General features: G+C 38.9%; 1 protein-coding gene across 1 annotated transcript; it reads right to left on the reverse strand.

Moving 5' to 3' along the window:
- Nucleotides 1-204: 204 nt before the first annotated feature.
- Nucleotides 205-23,863, reverse strand: GOLPH3 (golgi phosphoprotein 3). The gene is made up of 4 exons (XM_087715381.1): nucleotides 23,352-23,863; nucleotides 12,159-12,290; nucleotides 7,978-8,092; nucleotides 205-2,351 (listed from the first exon to the last, which is right to left on the reverse strand). The coding sequence occupies exons 1-4, from the start codon at nucleotides 23,586-23,588 to the stop codon at nucleotides 1,927-1,929; spliced, it is 909 nt and encodes a 302-aa protein (XP_087571507.1). The 5' UTR covers nucleotides 23,589-23,863; the 3' UTR covers nucleotides 205-1,926.
- Between the last annotated feature and the right edge of the window lie 459 nt (nucleotides 23,864-24,322).

Raw genomic sequence — 24,322 nt, forward strand, 5'->3', positions numbered from 1 at the left:
GCTGGACAGTTAGAAGAAATTGATCGAATCAGAGACAAGTTTCATCCTTGCAAGATGAAAAGCTGAGGCATCCATTCTTCGTTTGCAAGAAATCCCCAGACTCTGAAGGGTTACAGTTGTTTCCAACACTACGTTAGGACAGATCACTGTATAATCAGAATTAAGAACACAAAATACAAAATTATATGCTTGCTCTGTTTCAGGCACTTTCAAGATCATAGGTTTATTTACCATAGGTAAAAAGCTAGTATACAGATTGGGAATTCCCTTTACTTTCAACTACAGTTATATGCGTCATTTAGTATTCTCTGTTTTCAGTGTTAAAAGAAAAACCTCTAGATACCAGCCCCACTATTAATGTGTTCTGTTATTTGAACCAAAAAGGGGAGGGGAAAGCCAGTTTTTAATCTGTTGAAATCATATTTACATTGTGAAGCAAGGACAAGCAACAGTAAAGAGGTAATAAACTTTAAAAAGCCAGTTTATATATTTTACAATAATGTGCTAATCAGCATAATTGTATATAAAAATTAAAACATAGTAGAGTGTCCTACTACAGAACTCTTAATTGGTTTAACTGTAGTATTCACCTGCTAACAATTTACATGCAATACTTGCTAAGATTGACAGCTGATTTTTTTTTTTGAAGTGTTAAGTAGATTAATGACATGAGACATAGTACGGTATTAGGTTGTGAATAAACTAAAACTGAAAACTGCACAAAGAATTTTACTGGTCACAAGCCTCTTCTGAAAATAAGATTTTTGAAAAAAAATCATAATAACGTAGTTTTATCATACTACAAATACTATCAAGGCAATGCATAGGCAGATTGTGCCCGGATGGCACAAAGCCCAAGCAGGTTCAGAAAAGAATCACACATGTTCACTCACTCAATTATAGGAGGCCCAGCTTCCCAAAACGGGGGGGGGGGGGGGGGGGGGAGAGAGAGAGAGAAAGGAAGGCAGCAGCTGAAAAAAGCAAATAAATGGAATGCCAGGTGTACCATCCACTGACATTTGGAATTTTACTAAAATCTTTTTAATGTGCTTGTGTGTTAATATACAATTCTTACTATGTACAGGCTACATTGGAATGTATCCCATCATAAAAGCTTTTTGTGAAACAACTGGACCTTTCTGTACTAATCTGAGATTTCAAGTGTGTTATTTTTGCAAGGGGGACGGATGGACCCAAAGCATAAAGTTAATATCGTTTTTCACGGGACAGCAATATGCAAACTTTACTGAGTCCATCTTGGGATATTCCAGGTTTTAGAATGACATCCAAACTTCAATAAAAAAAGAACATATATTTCACCAAGTATTGCTTTGATGCTTATCTCAGATTCATTCAGCTAAGCTGGTTCTGCATGAGTTTCCCACATAAATGGTTCATGGTTTAACGGTGCCTGCAAAAACCACTTTCTCCAGATTTCAATGTAGCTCAACTTTGGGATGTCAAAATCCTTCTATGATTTTAGTCCATAATGCTCTGCTGCGGAGGTACATTATAGGGCTAAATCCGCTGGAAACTAGGTTCTTGCTTCTCTCCTGGGAAGTGGTTTCTCTTTGTACAACAGCATTCCGGAGGAAGAAAAGGAAGTTACACAATAGAAATCTAAAGTAACTTAAATTGGATATAAAACAGAATGACAATATGACAAGCCCACCAGTTTAAGAACAGGAAGTAGCTTTCTTGCACCAGCGGAATCCTGTAGTAGACACACACGGGGGAGGGGGGAGCAGCCGGGCTGTGTGTATGCATGGGGACCCAGAACATATTACCTACCATTCTTATGAACAGGAGCCGATTTTCATCACAATAGGGGAGGTACGGATGACAGAAAATATGAATCATCGAGGGAAGATTAACCGATTTATATGAAATGGGAGGGGGGGAAGTGTTTAAGCAGTCTGATTGTACTTATTTCGTGAAGGCTGCTACAACAGCCCACAGAACCTCATTTGTGTTGGCCTTCGTACATTCGACTTCAGGGTCTAAATCCAGGAGCTGCCGCACCCTCTTTGTGGCAAGGTCATACTGCTCATCCAGAAGGGGGGCAAAAGCGTTCTCCAGGACGTCCGACGCGTGGGCTAAGTAAATGAGAGCCAGCAAGCGCTTGTCCATGCGGTGGGGGTCGTTCACCCATCGGTCAAGCACAGCTTCTTGAACTTTCTTGATGAGGCGCTGCTTAATGTTGTTGTTGGTGAGGGGGTGCGTGGTCATGTCAAAGAGGAGAAAGTTCTGTTTCTCCGTAGTCAAAACCCCCTTTTCAACTAGGTTTTTGGCTAACCGTTCGCGGACGTTTCTTAACTGGTAATGTAATTTTAATGGATTCCATGTCTCACCTGGAAAGGAAAAAAAAAAAAAAAAACAGAAAAAAGGCTCATAAACATTTAGCAGATATTTTGGTAACATCATCACCCCAAAAATATAACATGGGTTTCCACCCCACTCTGATAAGATTTAATGATTTGTTTCATAATGATGTACTCAGCACCTCTGGATCACACAACCCCTTCCCCTTCACTAAACCGGGCAGAGGTGGGGCTAGCACATGACGCATCCGGCCCACAGGCCACGGGTTTAACACCCCTGCTCTAGAAGCAGAATCTCCCTCTCTGAACCTCTGACCAAGTGAACCTCAAAAATATTCTAGTGGATGAGGTCACATTCATTTTTTGGGGGGTAGGGTATAAAATATGAAACTTTCTACTAGAAGATAAACCAAATTAATGAGCAAGCCTTGTCCTTACCCTAAAGAAAGTACAGATAGTCCTCAACTTATGACCACAATTAAGCCCAACAAGTACAGATAGTCCTCAACTTATGACCACAATTAAGCCCAACAAGTACAGATAGTCCTCAACTTATGACCACAATTAAGCCCAATATTTTTGTTGCTAAGTGAAACCTTTGTTACGTGAATTTTGTCCCATTTCACAACCCTTCTTGCCACAGTTGTTGAGTGAATCACTGTCGGTGTTAAGTTAGTAACACCGTTGTTAAGTGACTCTGGCTTCCCTGTTGACTTTGTCTGTCAGAAGTGTGCAAAAGGGGATCACATGACCCAGGAACACTGCAACCGTCATAAATCTGAGTCAGTTGTCAAGCATCTGAATTTTGATCATTTAACTATGGAGATGCTGCAACAATTGTTAAGTGTCAAAAAAGCTCATACATCATTTTTTTCCAGTGCCATTGTAACTCTGAATGGTCACTAAATGAACTGTTATAAGACAAGGGCTACCTGTAAAGGTAACTGACATTTAAAATTCAGTAAGAGAAAAAGAGAAAGCGATGCCCTTCTCTCTTCAAGTATTTTGCAGATAACTGCATTTACTGGATTCTTTTTTAAAAGTTGGTTCTTGAATAACGTGACCATTAGTTAAAACTATATATTGATACCCGGTCTGAGCCAAGGTGGTGCAGTGGTTAAATGCAGCACTGCAGGCTACTGCTAGATCAGCAGGTCAGCGGTTCAAATCTCACCGGCTCAGGGTTGACTCAGCCTTCCATCCTTCCGAGGTGGGTAAAATGAGGACCCAGATTGTTGGGGGCAATATGCTGACTCTCTGTAAACCGCTTAGAGAGGCCTGAAAGGCCTATGAAGCGGTATATAAGTCTACTGCTATTGCTATTGCTAGTTCATTACTTTTCTCAGGTATTTCCTGAATCTGCTTAAAAGTCTACTGTAGGCATAGTCTACTGCCTATCTTATTAATAAAATATTTACAGGACCCTCAAAATATCATGAAAATACATAGATTTCACTCTTAAAGTCTTATCAAACAAGTATGAAAGGGGAGGGGACCTTTCTTTTGGGTGACCATTTAATTAATTATTTTTCTTGGTATATTGGTGACACCTTGTGATCAAACCCTCAAACTACAATGAATTCTGAAGAAGTTACCATAACTTTTTCCCTGGGTACGTCTTATACACTGAATACAGCATTTTTGGCCTTCTGAAACCCTAACCCCTTTGCAAAAATTGCTGTGCATAGCCTTTAAGAGGCTTCCAGAGTGCTCCTGGGGGGCTGGGAAGGGCTAAAACAAGCAAAAAATGGGCCATTTTTTGTTCATTTTTGCCCCCCTCCCAGTCCCCAGGAGCACTCTATAAGCCTCCTAAAGGCTATGCATGCCCTTTTTTGACAAAAAACGGCCTGTTTTTTGCTCGTTCCCCCCCCCCCCAGGCCACAGGAGCACTCTACAAGCCTCCTAAAGGCTATGCATGCCCTTTTTTTTGACAATTTTGGGAGGTCTGCAGAGTGCAAAAACTATTTTTTTTAATTTGCCTCATCAAAATCTTGGCGCGTCTTATACTCCGAAAAATACGGCAAGTTACTTCTAAGTTGACAATTATTTTACCATGTGTTCATATATCAGAGTTCTTTGCAGACGTATGAATATTTTGCAACTTTCCTTATGAATGAGTTCACAATGCAATCAAAGTAATCTGAAGCTCTATTGTATCTTAGAGTGAGGAGGAGATTTTAATGCATTTTTTTTTCAAAACTTTGAGATTGTGGTACTTGGGATTAGAAGCAGGGCCTCCTCCTCACATGACTGAACATGCTGAATACCAATAATTTAAAACAAATTATTGCTCCCAAACTAAAAGGTCCAAGGAGGCTAGGCTGGAACTCATTCAAGGGTGAATACACAAAGATGTAAATCTTATCACCTTGGAAGAAGTAGTATTGCATTCTATCGAAAGAATGTACTTTACACGTTATGGCTGGGAGTTTATTACTTACAAAGAAATACAAATATAGTTAAAGACATCTTGTTCAGTGCCATTCAAAGTTACAATGGCACTATATGAAAAGACTTACAATAGATCCTTGACATTGTGGCTGTTGCAGTGTCCTATGGTCACATGATCATCATTTGTGATCATCATTGTCAGCGTCTGACAAACAAACTCAATGGGGAAGCTAGCAGGAAGTTACAAGTGGCACTTAATTACATGATGCTGCACAGATTTCGCTTAACACTACAACCAGAAATGCTGCAATTGCTGATGTAAATTGCACAGTCATCTAATGTCACACTTCACGACTGTAATTGCCAGTTCCCATTACGTTGTTAAGCAAAGACTACCTGTAAGTTACAAATCTATTTTTGGCATACTTGTGGAAATATTTAATATACAACTTGCGAAACTTTGGAAGTGCAGTTTTTAAATAATGTGCTTATGGGGAAAATATAACAATGTATAAAATAGTTTTCTCCATCTAGCTCCCCCTTCCATTTGTGCTGCAAACCATGCTGATTTGGGGATTCTGGAAGTTGTAATTTCAACACAAACAGAAATAAGCAGGTTGGAAAGCCAACAGAGTAGTTGAAACCATCTGTGTTAGAAACCATCACAAAACTATATATGACTCCAACAGTCAAAGCTGGAGCCTTACAATCTAAGGCAGCTTCCTGCTTCTTTTCCAAATTGGTTTTTTTTGGCCAACAACCACTCCACAAACAACAGTGATGTGTTATTTTTCTGCTTTCAGTTACTTAACCAACCAAAATTACATCAATATGCATATAAATAGCATTTTAATGTGCTTTCCCTCAAGCATTTAATATACCTGATGAATATTAACAGAGTAATCAATGTTAGCCAATATTTACAGTTTGGAGGACTGAAAAGAAAGGAACCTCAGTCAGAAGCTCTTCTAAGGCTTATTCTGCTTTCTGAATCCCTATTCAAAACATATTTCTGGAAACCGTGAAAACATTGTTTATTATACTAGCAAGAAAAGCTCTGCATTTGTCTCATGTTCAACACTGGTTTTTCCTTCCTCTTAGCGCACAGCAAGGATAAAAAGAAATAATAAAGACACATGTCATTAAGACTTAAGTCTACTATTTACAAGGGATTAACTCCCCTGATTTCACTGGAACTATGAATAAACATTATGCTGCTTGTGAAAGATACTTAAGGTGGAGAAAGTTAATAAGCAGACTGAAGAAAAACAAAATTGGAAGCCATGTTGCACTGAACTATGAAGCAGAAGTAGATTAAAATGTTCTATTATAGTATATGACTAAACTACATATTTGGAACTGGGATTAATTTTTTTTTTTTTTAAAATAGCAGCATGTTATTACTTGATAGAGGGGGAAAACATATTAGCCCCAAGCATAATAAGGTTTTCATTTTCAAGAGGCAAAGAAAACTATAATTTAAAAATTATAATTCAATAATAGAAATCCTTTCTTTTTATTAGAAATGCACAATACCAGGAATTCTGCGTGAATGCAACAGCCTGAACAGGTATTAAATTAAAAGAGAGGGTTGTCTTTGGAAGTAATTTAGAAGAAAGAGAACTCTGGCCTGTATTGACTGGTGCATCTCTAATTTGGATTTCTAACCTGGTATCTCTCACTTATTAGGAATTAATCGAGCATATACCAATATAACCGGAATATAGCATGTGCCAGGTTAAGTATGTTTGGTTTAAGGTTCATTACACAATTCTACTTATACAACGTTATACAATAATATTATTCCAGCTTACATACAAATTCGACTTAAAGGACAATCTTGGGAACTGAACTTGTTCTTAAACTTGTTCTTACCTCTATATAGTTTTATTTCTACTTGTTCTTTTTCCTTAGTAATAAATTTATCTTTTTAAATATTTAATTTTTGTTATTATGTTTTCTCTGAATCAGGTTAGACAAAGATAAAACTTTTTAAAAAATTAATTAAAGGATAAAGATGGAAACAGGAAGTCCTGATTTCCATAATGAGGTTATGGGAACTATTAAAGGTAGGAAAACATAGTTTGTAGATGGGATCTTTCTTCAAATTAACTATTGTTTTTCTTCATCTTGCTTTTTGGAAAATTAGGATAATAATGAATATTGTATGTGAGCTGTAGGAACAATTCTATCAAATTCCATGATGACATTCTTCAATCTGAACTGGATTCCTATAATTCCTTTCTGAATTCTATCTCTGTTCACGAAACTAAAAAATACCAGATTCAAAAATAATATCCCAATAGCTACAGTATTTTTCAGAGTATAAGACGCATCTTTTCCCCTCAAAACAGAAGGTGAAAATCTGGGTGTGTCTAATACACTGAATACAGCATTTTTGGCCCGCCCCTTCACCAAAATGGCTGTGCATAGCCTTTAGGAGGCTTCCACAGTGCTCCTGGGGGCTGAGGAGGGCAGAAATGAGTGAAAAACAGGCCATTTGTTGCTCGTTTTTGTCCCCCCAGCCCCCAGGAGCACTCTATAAGCCTCCTAAAGGTTATGCATGCCCTTCTTTTGACAAAAAATAGGGAGGGAAGGGGGGGGGGCAAAAATGAGCAAAAAAATGGCCCGTTTTTCACAAAAAGGCAGTTTTTTGCTTGTTTTTGCCCCCCCCCCCCCCAAGCCCTCAGGAGTACTCTACAAGCCTCCTAAAGGCTATGCATGCCCTTTTTTGACGAAAAATGGGCTGTTTTTGGGAGGTCTGCAGAGTGCAAAACCTTTTTAAAAAATCTGCCTCTTCAAAATCTTGGTGGGTCTTATACTCAGGTGTGTCTTATACTATGAAAAATACAGTAATTTCTAAGCATGAAAAAAAATGATACTATATCAAAGTACACAATCAAAATTGTGGAAAACAAGAGAGCATCTGCTAATTCAAATAGTTTGAAAGCTAAAAAGTGATTAACCAAGTCAGGTGAGCAAAGCTAATCCAAACTGCCATAGTATTAGGAACACAGCATTACATTCCTAATAAAACTCCCATCAGAGCAGTGCATATTTCTTACTGGATTATCGTATTGTGGGGAATTTTAAATGATTACCCCCCAAATCTCAGAAGATTAACACTACTGATTTAACACATTATAATGGCCCAACAAAAGATCACAATTTGAAAAATTGTGCGTTAAACACTAGTATGTAATTAATGGCAGCTCAAAGAAATTTGAAAGCATTCAGAGGTTAATTTTTCACAGAAATTTCTTACCACTAAGCAGTTCTATCCAGTTTTGCACTGTTTCTGGAGGCTGAGTCTCTTTAATGTGCTTCAAAGCTTCGTCAAGTAGAACATCCCCTGTAGGAGCATCTGATTTGCAGATCACCTGATTGGAAATACGATAGATAAAATGAGCACCTCAAATTTTAATTTCTTAACATCAAGTACAGAGAACATGGCTAAACACCATATGGCTTTTTACAATTAAAGGGTTAAACACTGCAGGCTGTGACAAGTGTCTTTTCACTTTTCACAATCAAAACTCGGTATCTTCTGCGAGCTATGAAATTCATGACACAATTCTGTAGATCATATGAAGAATTTAAATGAAGAATAATTATTCCAGATTACTAGAGGGTGGTATTAACAATCACAGAGAAACAGAAATCCATGTCAATGCAGAGACACAGGAAGGAATGGTTAGGATAATTAAACTCAGTATGAGTCTTTCAGATATATCCCTGCGTTGATCAAACAAAAAAAGGTGTCAGGAAGCAAAGCAATTAAAGCCACTGCTATCTAGTCAGCGCAGATTTTAAAAAAGCAGAGAACATTACTGATAAATGCAAAAAACAATTGTATGGATCTTAAAAGGAATATGTAAGTAATTGGAAAGAGAATGAAAAGCAACTATGGATAATGGCTCTTGCTTAATCTGTTCAATGCCAAATCCACTCTCCGTTTGATATTAGACAAGTGTCAACTGTTTGAGGTAGTCCATAAAAGAAGCACCAATCATGATTACCAACACTTCCCAAAAAATGGGGGAGAGGAGCAGTCTTTTCTAAGATGCTGCCTCCCCCCTTCTGTAGAGTGCAATACCTTTTGCATAATGGTTGTCCTATCAATTCTACAGCTTTTCCTCCTGTCTTCTAAGGTAATTTTCATTCTTATAATTCTCATTCTCATACTATTACACCAAATATAGAGGATGTACAGTTCCAACAGGGTGAATAGGATCAAAGAGATCCCAATAGAGCTCATAAACATTCTTGCTGGGGCCAATCTTTCTTCCTAAATAAAGAAAATATCTTGTATCTCAGGGTTGTCAAACTCGCGGCCAGCTGGTTGGGTGCATCACGTGCTGGCCATGCCAATGCCTGGTTTAGCAAAGAGGGGGGAGTTGTGATACGTCACATGACGCTGCCAAGATGACATGAGTTTGACACCCCTGTTGTATCTGATCAGTTGTTAATTTCACATTCTATAATCTCACTTAAAAGTCCAGTTAAACTTCTAAAAAGCAGCAAATGATATAGGCAGAGTATTTCTCAGGATGGCAAATACGGAGAAAGGAAGAACTTATCTTCGCCCTCAGTACAAGAAGGTGTACTCTCACTACAAAGGGGGGGGGGGGCTTTTGGATACAAAAAAATGGATACAAGCAGAGAGATTTAAAAAGCAAACTGCAACATCAGCTGGAACTATTGAGGGATTATAAAACGGAGGGCATGAATGGAATGCATGATATATGAAAAAGTACCCACCAAACAAAACATTTAGCTTCAAACTCAAAACCAAAGCAATAATACCTGAAGATTTTTGAGACCGCATTCCAGCTAAATAAAATTCAAAATATTTTAAGCATTCCAGCTATAGGGAAAAAAACAGAGAATGCAAAACAAGTATTTTGTTCTTTATTCCAGAGCCACCGAGGTAAGTGAGCTCACAATCTTGGGCTGCTATTTAGCAGGCACTTAAACAACTAGCTCCAAATTAAGTGAGGGGAGTATTTTAGAATACATTAAACATACATCAGGATTAGAACAGACACTGAAGTTTGATTAGAAAAAACAAAACTACTATATTTGTATATGTTTTTTTTAAAGCTTCAACACAAAAGTTTAACTGCAATCCTCAAGGTGAAACACTTAAAATGATCAAACTTTGTTCTGAGGTTGGAACAAAATAGAATTGCAGCAGCTGAGAGAGACCTGCTTCAAGGATGGTGTATTTAACACACTTCTAGAGAATTACAACTCTAATGAAAATGCATGGCATTTAGTTTAATTAAAAATACTGCTGACTATTGAGGTCCCTCAACAATTTATAATTAAAACAATTATTGTCCACTGCAGAATCACTTTTCCTCCTGGGCATACCAGAACAGATTCAGGTCAGACTAAATAAACCCAAATATGAATAGAATATTTGTAAATGCTTACAAGGAAAGTGGAAAAATAGATGCGAGACTCAATATAAAGGAAGTAGGTTAAGGCCAGAAAGAAACATTACAAACATTACAAGGAAAGTCTACATGAAAAGATGAATGATTACAGATGTAAATGATAACCAAGGAGGAGGCAGATCCACTGAGGATCCCAGAACGACAGGTTGTTTTGGAGAAGAGTGGAATAACTGTTTAAGGTGGAACTTTGAACTATCAGACCAAAAGCAGTCAACACTGCAGGTACTTCAAACACTACTGGGTGTTAAAAAGAAAGAAGGAATGAGAACAGTAACTGAATTTAAACACTACAATAATTCTTATAAGCTCAACATCAAAGTTGGACGCCCATTTTAAAGGTAACATACAGATCAGGGGTGAAATTCTGCAGATTCTGGAGAACTGGTAGCGGAAACATTGAGTAGCTCCGAGAACTGGCAAATACCACCTCTGGCTGGCCTCAGAGTGGGGTGGGAATGGAGATTTTGCAGTATCCTTCCCCTGCCACGCCCACCAAGCCATGCCCACAGAACTGGTAGTAAAAAAATTTAATTTCACCACTGATACAGATAATGGAAAAGTCCTGTAATATAGCTGTCCATTGTTTGATTATACTGTGTAAACACCTGCTTTATACTTTTGTTACATGTAAACTCGATCGCTAAGGCAATGGTTAATTAAAATCACAATTAAAACAAATTGTTTTTAACGGTGAGCGACTGGCAGTCCAAAAATTTCCTTAAATGTTGGCATCAGACACAAATATTCATTTGTTTTATTTAAAAGATTTACATAGCTGCCCATCTTATAACCAATATTTTGGCTACTGGAAAAATTAGAATAAATTATGAATTATATCATGGGTGCAATTAATGCACCTAGAACAGTTCTTTAAAAGTTCCCCCAAAGTGAAAAAGTAAAAAAATAAATAAAATCTTAAGATTATATTCTTGCCCAACCTTTTCCAACTAAGGACTTATTTTTGAAAAAGAAGTTTTCAAACGTTTATACTCCACTTCCATCAAATTTCCCATTCCTAGTTTAATACAATATTAAGAGCTGCTAGATTAGTAAGTACTTTGCAACTTTCCGGAAATAGTTAATTTAAAATAATCTCTAACTGCAATTAAAAGTTCATATAACAAACACTAGGTTGAAACCCATAAATACTAAACGACTGTAAAGACTTAATCTTTTAGAAACCAAAGTATTGCTAAAGTACAACAGGCCCAACTAGCACAGCCAATAATTAGGCATCTAGAAAGGTGTAATTTAAAGGCCACAGGTTTCTACTCTGTTATCTCTGAACCAAGTTATTTGCTGTATTGTCTAAACATAAAGTCTTCCTTGGATATAGTATCAAAATAAAAAAAGAAAAGTACATCTAAGCTATGACTGTACAGCTGTTGAATTTCAAGGAACATTCCTGCATTTTTGGCAAATCTATGAATTTTCTGTGTTCTGTAAAGGAGAAAGAAATACATTTAAAATTAATCACAACTAAGCACAGCTGTACATAAGAAATATGTCTGCTGTGCAAAGCTTAATTCTGAACAGTGGAGTAGTGTGGAATTTTTTGAAACCTGCTTTTCACATAGGTGATTCAAATGTTATATTGACAGAGCAGTTTGCCCATGCAACCAGATTTGTGGTAGAGAATGAAGTGAGTGTTTTTCACAAAATCTCTCCAGGAAGAAGGGGGGGGAGGGGGACTGTCTTTATATAATGCCAATAAAATCAAACTGAAAGAGCAACACTGAGTGATTCATTCCCTAACTAGACCTTGGATTTAACAAATTTCATATGCTAAGTACTTTTATAAGATTGCCCAAATTTTTGAGCTATGCAAATTAAAAGTACCGAACTTGTTGATTAGCCATCAGCCTTCTTGCAGTGTCTTTAGAAATGCTGATATAAATATCTAGATTCATAAATATTACCATATGTAAAAATGTAAGGGGAAAAGATTTTAGATAAGTACAGAGGTTTACTTTACTGCTCTTACCTTTCTAGATAGTAAACTTTTACGTCTCATTCCAAATGCTTCAAGCTGAAGACGCCCCCTCAGTGCCAATTCAATTAACATGCAACCACGGAGCCCAGATGAAATGCAATCATTCCAAAACGATGTATAACCCTAAAGGGGAGAAAATGTATAACTGATTTTTTTTTTTGTAAATGCATTACAAGAATAAGTACAAATATACAACCCCAAGATAAAAAATTCTGTTGTTTTCTAATACAACAAAATAGTTGCAACAAAAATAAATTAAATACTAATGAAGAAGTATTTTCTTCCATTTTTCTTTCCATTATGAGGGCGGGATTTGGAGAGTTGAGAATTTTACAGGAATGTTCTTAAGTTGGGACTGTGATACATACAAAGTCCACTCTTGCCACAATTACTTGTATATTGAGGTTTCCACGCATGTATGTGTACCCATAAAGAGTCCCTAGGGAGTGGGCGGCATACAAATTCTATTAAAGTTTCAAATTAACTAAACAGATTATTAAACAGTAAAAAGGATAATCTCATCAACAAGTTCTAGATAATTTTCTTACTCCCTTATATAACAAATGTTTCCACTTTTCTCCCCTTTTTTCCTAGCTTGTTCTACATTATCTTTATATTAGAGAAATACTGCTGAAAAAGCCTTTTCTTTTCTCTAATTTGGAACTGAAAATGCAGTTTTGATATCTCCATTCATAGTTATTCATTATATAACTATTAAGAAAGCTTTATAAATATTTATATTTGTGTAAAACATATGTCCAAGCCAGTGCTTCCCAACTTTGGTAACTTGAAAATGTCTGGACTTAAACTCCCCAGCAAATGCTGGCTGGGGAATTCTGGGAGTTGAAGTCCAGATATCTTCAAGTTGCCAAGGTTGGGAAACACTGGTCTAATCATATTTAGCCTGTAACTGCTAAAAGAAGAGACAAGATAATTGTCATAATTCACCTGCACCAATTTCTCTGCTTCTGAAAAGTTACTCCAACTTGTAATGAATATAAAAAATCGCAGGCTCTTCCACAAATGGAGGAAGCCCTTTCTTCTAAATAAAGGCGAATCCAGACAAAAGGAATTGAAAAAATAAAATTAGGACACCAATCTTTACTTACTTACCAAATAAAATTATCATTAGTTTTAATTAAGAACATTCAAAGCTATTTTGGTTCTGAGGCATTAAAAAGAAATGGAATGGAAAATATTAAATATAAATAGTCTTTCTTTAAGCACTAATAAAATAACTCTGGAAAACTATGAACTTTAATACTTGCTCATATATTTTCAAAAGAATGCTTCAATAATAAACATATGTACATCTCTTCTATTAACTGGATTATATTGCATATCACGTTTAGAAATCACTCCATCAGGCTGGCATTCTCTGAGTCCCGACCCTGACCAATACTCAGCTCCAAACTTTCCTCTGCAGACTCAAACTCCTCCTCCTCCTCCTCAGAACTCGCATCTGGATAGGGGGTCGAGGGGGCGGATCCATGATGGGTGGCGAAGAGCATGGGTGGATCCAAAAGGTGGGATCATGGGCAGAGAAGGCTCCTTTCTAGATCCCACCAGGCAAATTCTTTAAAGGGGGGGGCCTGCAACATACCGTACCTTTCCTTCCTCACCGAATGGGACAGGCGAATGTAATGGGGCAAAGATGGTAGGGCTTTAAAAGTCATAGCCAGCACCTTGAATTGGGGGCAGAAGCAAATGCAGCAGATGCAACAGAGGTGTTACATGCATTGTCCTTGGGGTGCCCAAGATTGCTTGTGTGGCCGCATTCTGTACCAGCTGAAGCTTCTGGATACTTTTCAAGGGTGGCTCCATGAAGAGTGCATTACAATAGTCTAGATCAGGGGTGTCAAACTCGCTTCATCAAGGTGTCATCACGTGACGTATCTTGACTTTTCCTCCTTCCGCTAAACCAGGCATGGGCGTGGTCAGAGCATGACGCATTAGGGCCGCGGGCTATGAGTTTGACACCCCTGATCTAGATGGAAGGTGACCAGTGTGTGTGTGAGTAAGCTAAGAGCTCTCTGAAAAAGGGCATAGGTGCCAAGCAACATTAAGTTGAGCAAAGGCCCAATTACAATGTGAATAAAGTTATAAATCACCTAATTTGCTTACGAATCACAATACAATTGTAATACAATACAAAAAGGTATAAAAAAATCTAAATGTCTAAAAAATATAAAGCCACAAGTCTGTAACTGTAGATGATTTGCTGTTAGATGTTTCATACCACATTTTAAAATCTAATATTTGAACATAAAAGTAGGGGAAACCGAGAGGTAGGTAGGTATACACACACATGTGCACACACGCACACACAGAAGATAAATAATGAGACCCAGGAATTCCACTTAATTTGTTTCTTCCTATGGTCGGTGACTTACAGTGCTCTCCTGTAAACGTGATATGGAAATAAGCCCAATCAGGTAATTTCCTCTCAGATAATTGGACCACGAATTAACACAGCAAGGGATAAACTGGTTCATAAAATAAATGTACCTATTAATTCATATCATTCATACAGAAATGAAAGAAACCTAAGTATTTAATATTTGTTAAGCATGCAGAACAGCAGCCATCTGGATTGATGACAGAATTTTCTTTCTCAGAATCAGAAGAAACCGGAAGGGAAAAAAAAGGATCTGACTCAATAATGCCACAAGTATTTTTATAACTTTTAAGACTAATTTTAAGCAAACTTAGAATTCTACAACACACGGGAAATACATAACAAATTGCATAATCAATTGGGAGGGGTTTTTTTGGCCATAGTTCTGAAAGCAAACACACTACAGGCAGTCCTCGGGTTACAACCACTTGTTCAGCAAAGTTACAACAGCACTGAACAAGTGGTATTTAGTACTCAAATTTCCATCTGTTGCATAGCCCCATGGCCCATGTGCTCAGGATTTGGGTGCCCGGCAACTGGTACCCATTTTTGACAGGTTTCAGTATCCCTCAGTCACCTGATCACCATTTGCAACTTTCCCTGCGACTTTTCCACAACAACCAATAGGGAAGCCAGCAGGGAAGGTTGTAAATTGCTTTCACCACTTTTTCTCCTGAGGAGACCTACTACAATATGTACTCTCTGTAACAACTTCTAATCTGCATTTGCTAGTGGTTATCTGCACTCTTTAGTGCCATGATGGTGAACCTATGGCAAATGTGCCACAGTTGGCACGTGGAGCCCTCTCTGCGGACATGCGAGCCGTTGCCCAGCCCAGTTCCACCAGGCGTGCCTGATTTTTGTATCTCTGTCATGCATGAGGGAAACGCGCGCACATGCAGGGGGGGGGGAAGGTTGCACGCATATGCACAGGGGGTGCTCCCCCCCCGCAGCCCATTTTTGGAGGAGGCTTCAGGGAGGCCTACTAGGCCCAAAAAGGGGTGGGGGGATCGCACACATGAAAGGCTGACAGGGAACCACAGGGGGGGGTTGTGTGTGCATGCACAGGAGGGAGGGGTGTATTGCATTATGGGTGTGGGCACATACGTTGTCATACACGCAAGATTTTGGCATGCAAGGACAAAAAGGTTGGCCATCACTGCCTTAGTGCGTGCCTGCCTTCAGTGCCCCCCTCACCAGTTCATGCTGCCTAGCACTCACCTGAGGCCCTAGTCAGTCTACCTGTACCTCCTAGCACCTGCTCACAGCATCCCTTCAGCCCCATAGTGTCTGCCTGAAAGACCCTCCTGCACCACCCACATTTACCTCTTCACTACATGCCTGGGACTCCCACCTCTTCCCATTTAGCAACCTGCACAGTTCGAGGATTACAATGGCAGCCAGGAGTGGAAGGACTGCTCTTGATAAGCACATAGACTTTACGATCATCAAACTTTACAATCATTCATGACATCACTTGGCTTCAGAAATCCCAGCCCCAAATGCTGTTGTAACCGGAATGCTACCTGTACTTATTAATATGTTACAAAGTTTCATCTTCTAATTTTAGTCCTACTTCCTGCTGTGAACTGACAAGACATTAGAAGCTTCACTTTGATACAACATGTACATACAAATATTGAGTCCTGAATTTGGGAACAAGCATTTCAACTTTTCATCTACTGACATGACAGTAACATCCAACAATATTAAATTATCTTAAATATAACAGTGATCGTTTATATTTTGAACTCAAAATGGCTTTAACGCACAAAAAAAACTGAATTTGTTTGTATTAGAAACAAATAGCACATCACTATTGAAATAATATTAATAAACTGAATTGTATATCCGAAGATATCCAAGATATCTAAAGGCAAGTTTTAATCTGAAACAAACCAAGAAAAATGCTTTTACTTTAAGTAGGTATAATCATAACCTATTGGGGTGGAAAAATTCCTTTACATAAATCATTCATCTCTAAAATAAACTATATTTACTCTTTCATTTTTCTACACAAATGTTATAATATAAAACAGGAGTGTCAAACTTAGATTTGGCCCACGGGACCACCCTGAAAAGAGCGAAGGACTGTCCACCGGTGCCTTGGCCCATCCCAGGCCAACCAGGTACTGATCTACAACCTGGGGCGGCTGGCAATGTGTTGTAGGAGGCCGGGGTAACTGAAAACGGAGCTCAGGCGGACTGTGCGCACCCCTCACAAGCTGTTTCGTTGGCAGAGTGCTGGAGGAGGCTGTGGTTGCCGAAAATGGGTTCCCCAGCCCCACCCAGGCGCCCCCAACACGAGTGACATCAAGCTGGCCATGCCCCCCGGCCCCTCGAGATCAAACACGACCCTGATGCAGTCCTCAATGAAATCGAGTTTGACACCCAATATAAAGCTACAACATGAGAAACATATTCTTGCATATGTAAAAAAGAAACAAGCCAAAATAGTAAAATGCAACAGATGTTATTGCAGATTTTTATATCTATATTTTATATCTATATCTATATCTATCTATCTATCTATCTATCTATCTATCTATCTATCTATCTATCTATCTATCTATCTATCATCTATCTATCTATCTATCTATCTATCTATCTATCTATCTAAATATCTATATCTATATATAATTAGGGAGACTTTATTTATTTATTATATATTACATATAATATATATTATATATAATATATAATAAATAAATAAAGTCTCCCTTTATTTATTTATCAGCACAAAATACAACACAAATGTAACAAAAAGGCAACAGTAAAAATATTGGGTTTCTGTCTGGATGGTCTCTTATGATGAGCCGATGGACAGATAATGGAAGCAGTTAGCTTCCTCCCATAATTGGGGCATACCAGGGGTTGTGACTTTAAATATATATATATAATATAATATAATATAATATAAAATTATATATATATATATATATTTATTATATATATAATATTTATATTTATTTATTTATTGGGTGGGAGCTTGGCTGTGTCCTGATTGAGTGGAGGTGTGTCCTGAAGGGGAGGGCTGAATACTACTTCTGTTTTGAACCCCACTTAGGTGATAAAAATGGGTATACTGAGCTATTGCATCTGCACACTTGTGATAGTCAGGAAGCATATCATATAATACTGGGCTAGAATAAATAATTAGAAGAAAAATTAGATCAACAAGTACAAAAGTCACTGTGCTGTGCTGCTTAATGTTAACAAACTAAGATAATATCAGCAGGAAGTATCCACATAATACAAATAGGCAGAGAAGAAACTGAATTTATTCTAGGCTTTTATCTTCCTAAGATCCCTTTCTTCAATTTGGGAGATTTTTCTATGTGGGGGAAAGGCTATGACACATCTAGACAAAATATTTAGTGCAGAGAAATAACATTAACAGAGAAATGAGTACTGATAGCTTTTTAGTAATGATGGAGAAAATTGAGAATATTTCATACTTCAAGAAGAAATAATTCAATTTTATATGAAATATAATAAAAGCCTGGTCCACAATTTGTTATGATTGAAAGAATCAAAACTCTACATATAATCAATAAAGGATTAGCATTTTATGCTGTCCTTTTTTGTAACTGGAATATACATCTATCTTTTCCAACTGTTTTCCATACATGCTCGAAAACGTCAAGTACCACTTCAGCTGCATCATACTGTAGGATTTTAAACAAATATCCTGGTATTTCATCAATTAAATCAGTTTTGATGCTAGTAATATTTTCTAATTACAATCAATGTCTGGTTTTAGTCCGTGTATAAAACTTCACATTTATTAATTTTCCCATATACTAATATCTATTCTTTTATACCATTTCCAGTAATTTTTGCTTTCTTTCATTTCTGTAGTCTTTTTTAAAACTTCTTGTACTTCCTCTTCAATTGCTATTTTTATTACTATACATTGCATATTTAAATGTAACTTCTTCTCTTGTGTTGATTTTCTTTTAAACTCAGTTTACACAAATTTTATTGTCTCTTTTGCAACAGTTTTCAAAACTCCACCAGACAGCAATTTTTACTCATCCCCCCCATATTTTTGTTTGCTTCATTTTTAATTATGCTTTAAATTGTAGTTTAGAGTTGTTCAAGTACTTATGTGTCATGTCTAATCTATTAAATCTATTCTTTACCTTCAATTGATAATTTGCTGAAGTTGTATCTTCTTAGCCTTTATTTTTTTAGCTGTAATTTTGTAAGAGGGGGTTTCATAATTCTGAGCCATAGTCTTTCTGCTGACTAAATAGAGCCTCTTTATCTTTGCTTGCAGTTAATAATCAATCTGATTTCAGTATTGTCCATCTGTGTAGAGTCATAGCAGAGTTTCTGAAAAAGGCATTTGCTGTAACACTGTTTTTTTTTTTTTGGCAAATTCTATTGGTTTTGTACAGAGCTAAATGTTCCTCTTAGCCCAGATGCTATTCTACTTCCACGGTAGCATTTCCATCTTACATAACATCTTTTTTGACTGTTGTGCTAGCAAAATGTTTCAAGTCATCAGAGTTATTCGGTTTCTACTTTCCAGCATCTGTGATTTAAGTATCAGTGTAATACTGATTGGCTTGCCTTAAATGCAAATTAAGATTATTCTATTATTTTCTGGGTTATATGCAAGCACTGACTTTAAAATATTTTGTTACTTCACACACCTATGGTAGGTGTGTGACCATATAGACAATAGTTTTAAGGGTGTATGGCTGACTAAGTCTATAAATTAAATGATACTTATTTTTCATTACAGTAGTCCTTAACGTATGATCAGCTGCTCAGTAAATGTTCAAATTTACAATGGACTCCTCAGGGTTACTCAAAGACCTGGATTCTAAGTTCCACAATTCCCTTTGTCCCAGGGCATATGATTGCATTTTGGGTGCTCAGCAACTGACCCATATTTAGTTCTGTTTGCAAGTGTCCTGCAGTCACATGACTGGCATTTACTTCCATGTACATTGCGGACAATGGAACTGCAAACATGTTAATGTTAATTGCAGCATTTACTTAACAACTCCTGCAAAGTTATAAAAGAGGATATAGTCACATGGTGACTTGTTAACAACTGGAACAAAATACAACTATAATTTTGAGATCAATTACAGTCCTAAGTCAACGACTACTTGCATTACTATTAGCCATTTGAGGATTATTCTACATTATGGAAGTTAAAATTTCTATAGCGACTTCAAACATAATTAAATTTATATCCCAAGAGAGCTTAGTGAGGCCAACTGTATTTTAATATGTATCTATTGAAAATTTTCATTTACAAATGCTTTTAAAATTCTGAACTCCAGAATATTTAACTGTGCTTTATAAATACTATTTACTGTGAGAAAAGAGAAGGAGCCTTTACTTTTACATATTAAACGTAATTCAATATTAAATTGCAAAGCAATTAATTTTAAGGCAAAAGTGTAATAACAACTTTATATATATAATGCAGAATGTTAAACACTATCTTGCCTGCACAAAAGTTGACAAAAGAACAAAAAGTGTTCTCCATTCCACTAGATGTATATCTAAAATCTTGCATGACTACATCAATACTATATACTATATCAGAAGTTTTAATCAAACAACATTACATTCTGATTCCATATTCAGAATTACTGCTAAACTCATCATAGGTACCGAAGGTTCACACCAGGAATCCTTCTATCACACCTGGATGAAAACTCTGCAGCTAAGACTGCTTTTGTGAATCTTTGTTGTTAATGGTACTGCAGCTAGTCTTGCAAAACAACAGATCAGAAATAAAATTGAATACTCGTATGAGAACTATAAAAAGAGTACAGCTTTATCATACATTAATTTGATCTAAATTCAGATGAGTATCAATGGTTTATAGCAGGCGTGTCCAAACTTGGGAACTTTAAGACTTGTGGATTTCAACTCCCAGAATTCTGGGGAGAATTCTGGGAGTTGAAGTCCACAACTATTAAAGTTCCCAAGTTTGGATACCCTTGGTTTATAGTTGTCTATCTTTTGAGATATCTGTAAGCAGCAACAATTATTGAGTCAGTCATCTTTTAAGCAAGACAGTAACAGCTCTTTGAAGATAATGCTTTATCTTCAATTTGTACCTTATCTGACAAACATGGCTGCCTCTTTCCAGCAGGACTATTATTTGGTAGCTACAGAACACTATTCAATTGTTAAAGTTGTAACTCAGAGGAGACAATTAAGTTTTCCAGCTTAGATTTGGAAATCTTTACCATCTTCAAATCAAGGTGACATGGCAAGACATACTGTTTGCCTTTATTGAAGTGGAATTGAATTTCCTAACAACAAATGATATCATAGCATAAGACTGCAGCCTACACCCTACCTCATCACAAGAAGTTGATTCTTATCCATGAAGTTTGTACCATTAAAAATGTATTATAAAGATACCAACAAGACATTATTATTAAGTTGGGTTTAATGCAACAGGTTCCAGATTTGCTTTTTCAAATATAACTTTAATAAATTGTAAATATACTTAATAAAACTTTCCTTTCTAAGAAAAGCATATGAGGTTTGTGGCATTTTCTACATATCTAAATAGCAATGTAATTAATTGTTTAATGATTAAGTTTGTTCATATAATTTCCAACTGTTCTGTTCTTTTTCTTAGGCACACTAATTACATTAGTGTAACAAAGTGCCAACTTCTATCTCACAATTCTAAGGGATCTATACAATTAAAAGAGACTGAGTAAGAAAGGGACATACAAATAGTGAATTTATTGTCTCAAGTGTTATGGCTTGTACTAGCATGTCAGAGCAAAAACTGTGTTAATTTTGAATAGTGGAAGACAACCAGGGGTGGGTTTCTCGCCCCGTTCCAACCGGTTCGGTTGGAACGGGGTCGGCGTCCTCCTTGTGCACGCGCGCAGTGCACGCATGCATACTAGCGCCTGTGCGATGCTCCAGCTGCTCCTGAAGGATAGCGCAGGCACTGTATGCGTTCTGCGCATGCGTGGAAGCGCAGAACTCGTCAAAACCGGGTAAGAAACGCAGGCGGGCGGATCCTTCGGCGTTCCCAGAAGTTACTTACTTCCGGGTTTGCCGACCAACCGGTTCGCGGGGACCGCCGCGAACCGCCTGAAACCCACCCCTGAAGACAACTAAAATAAAAAACATATAAAATAATCATCTCTCTCTCTCTCTCTCTTCCCCTCTCCCTCAGGCACACACAAGCAAACACTTTTCTGAGGAAATTTGAGGCTAAAATACTTTCTAATTAGAGCCCTTGTTGAATTTTTCTGTTACAGTATATTTCCAAAGCTTAGAGCTGGGAACCCCTTCCCCAATATAATGGTAAACACATTTATTCCCATTGTAAACTCTCTTTAAATACATTTCTAAATTGCTTTCTCTATTCCAGACAATTATAGCTGCTTGAAAAAAAAGCTTGAACAAGAATGTGAATTTTCCTGCTAGCTGATCTTCAAATGGCATCAACTGCTCCATCCTTTTTATCATATTATTTCTTTAATTTCCTTAGATTTTCATCCATCCATCTCTCTGTGTTTTCCCGAAATAAGTGTTTGGCAACAAGCGTGGTCACCCCATGGCTGCTGCTATGTTGCAATATTTTGAGGGGAGGGCTTATTTTAGGGGGAGGGCTTATTTTAGCACATGTGCTCAAAAGCCCTATTGGGCTTATTATCCCGGAAGGTCTTATTTTCGGAGAAACAATCTATCTATTATCTATCTATCTATCCATCCATCCATCCATCCATCCACACGCATACCCATATACCTGTACATGTAAACACACATTCATTATATTGTAATTATTCTTCAATTCTTTAAGTCATCTCTTAAAGGATTTTGCTCTAACAAGCAAAATGAAGGGGAAGAGCTTTGCAAGGAGACTGGCACTCAAGTTAGCTGGGCTCCTACAACTTAATGGCTAAAATGTGGCCAGTTTGTGGCACTGCTTGCCCTTCACCAATCTATGGCCCAATGAAGTGTAAAAGAGGAAACAACTTGGGTCAGTTCAATGAACTGTGTTGTGCAAACTGAAACACTCAAGAGCCCATGGACTTCTAAATCCTGAGCCTTTACCCTGAAAAAACAAGTAGCACCTTTTTTTAAATTTAAAAGAGAGAGGCTTTTGTGAGCTGACTTCCTTAGAGGCTGTGTAGACTGCAGAGCAGTGGTTCCCAACGTGGGGTTCATACCCCACAGGGGGGCAAAAAGATTTTTAATGGGGGCAATTGGAACCTGGTTTAAACCAAGTTAACAGCCTTTTTAGGCTTCCTCCATGTGAGCAGAGTTCACTTTTTGAATAAAGTAAAAATTATATGTGCATGTGGGGGGGAGGGATCAGGATTTTAAAGATGCTTAGGTGGGGCACGGACAAAAAGGTTGGGGACCACTGCTGTAGAACATCAGAGGAAGGAGCTGCAGCCCCCCCAAAAGTAAAACAAAACCTGGAAAAGTGCTACCAGAGTCCAGATAACTTGCTAGACTAAACCAGTAATCCTCCTATAATGGTTTCTCTTCACTACCCCAATAACTCTGGGTGAGGATTCCTTTTCCTCCTGCAATATCAATCTCTTGCCTCTTCAATGGCTCTCTCAAGACCCCCCTCACACCCTCCATTTAAGGCTCCAGGAGACTCCAAAACCCATTCTTCCCAACTAGGCCGGCTGCGGAAGCTAGGCTTTAGTCCAAACACATCGGGACGGCGCTGTACCGGGAATGTCCACCCCGACGGCCTCTTCAACCTCCCTCCCCTCCCCACCCGCCCCTTGTTCCCTCATAATCCGCTCGCCGTCCCTCACCTCCCGGTCCTTGAGGCCCAGCAGCAACACCTCTTCCATGAGCGTGAGCCGCGTTTCCTTGGAGTCCCCCTTCTCTTCTTCCCCCTGCTCGTCTCGCCGGCCTTCCTCCTCCGGCCCGCCGCCGCCGCCGCCCCCGCCATTGCCGCCGCCGGCCCCCCGGTCTTTGTCGGCCGCGCTGCGCGAAGCCTCCGTGCGGCGTTGCACCAGGCCCGAGCTGCGCTGGGTCAGCGAAGTCATCGCGCGGCGGCGGGGGCGGCGGCAAGAGAACGGAGCCTGCGACCCCTGAGGGCCCCGCTCGGCGGGAGGAAAGCGGCAGGAACCCCGGGAGGCCGCGGCCTTCTCCCTCCGTTCCCGCAGGCAGGGCGCAGGCCCGCCGTCGCCGGCAGGCCAGAGACGGGATGGGCGGGCCGGTTCCGCCTGTTGCGGCAACTCAAAGCGGCGGCGGCGGGGGCGACTTCGGCGGTGTCTCCTCCAATATGGCGGCGCGGACTCCCTCGGCTGACGCCAGCAGCGACGGCGGCGGAGGCGGAGGCGGAGGATGTGGCAGAAGAGGCGGAGAAAGAAGGGAAGGGAGGGAGGCCGGCTTTTCAAAGCCCGCCCGCCCGCCGGCCCTGCATGGCCGACGTGGCCGCGTCGCTCCGCCCTTCCCCGGAGGGAGCGGGGCTGCTGAGAGGATGTGGAAAACGTGAGGCTCCCGGGGGTCTTGTTGACCGAGGTTCCCGTGTTCTCCAGGGAGACAACATCCTGCGAAACGCAGGAAAAGCAGCCCCGACCGAGGGGGCAAAAGAAGCCGAGCAAGGGAAAAGGATGCCCGTGGAGTCAATGAATCTGGGTGGGAGAAATGCAAAATACTGGCCGGCGATCATTCTTGGCTTTTCTTTTTAATACCAGTACTCCTCGTTTAGTGACCGTTCCACGTTACAACGGCACTGAAAACAGTGACTTTGGACCATGTTTCACACTTTTGACCG

Source organism: Thamnophis sirtalis, unplaced genomic scaffold (genome assembly GCF_051295495.1).
Source record: "Thamnophis sirtalis isolate CommonGarterSnake01/CBP01778 unplaced genomic scaffold, rThaSir2_p1.2 scaffold_5, whole genome shotgun sequence".
Lineage (NCBI taxonomy): Eukaryota > Metazoa > Chordata > Lepidosauria > Squamata > Natricidae > Thamnophis > Thamnophis sirtalis.

Excerpts from the sequence above, each read along its gene's own strand:
- GOLPH3 (XM_087715381.1), bottom strand. The coding sequence starts at position 23,588 with ATGACTTCGCTGACCCAGCGCAGCTCGGGCCTGGTGCAACGCCGCACG. Across the intron at positions 12,291-23,351 it reads TGGGCCTCAAGGACCGGGAG|GGTTATACATCGTTTTGGAA; the intron begins GTGAGGGACGGC and ends TCTCCCCTTTAG. Across the intron at positions 2,352-7,977 it reads CTGGATAGAACTGCTTAGTG|GTGAGACATGGAATCCATTA; the intron begins GTAAGAAATTTC and ends TTTCCTTTCCAG.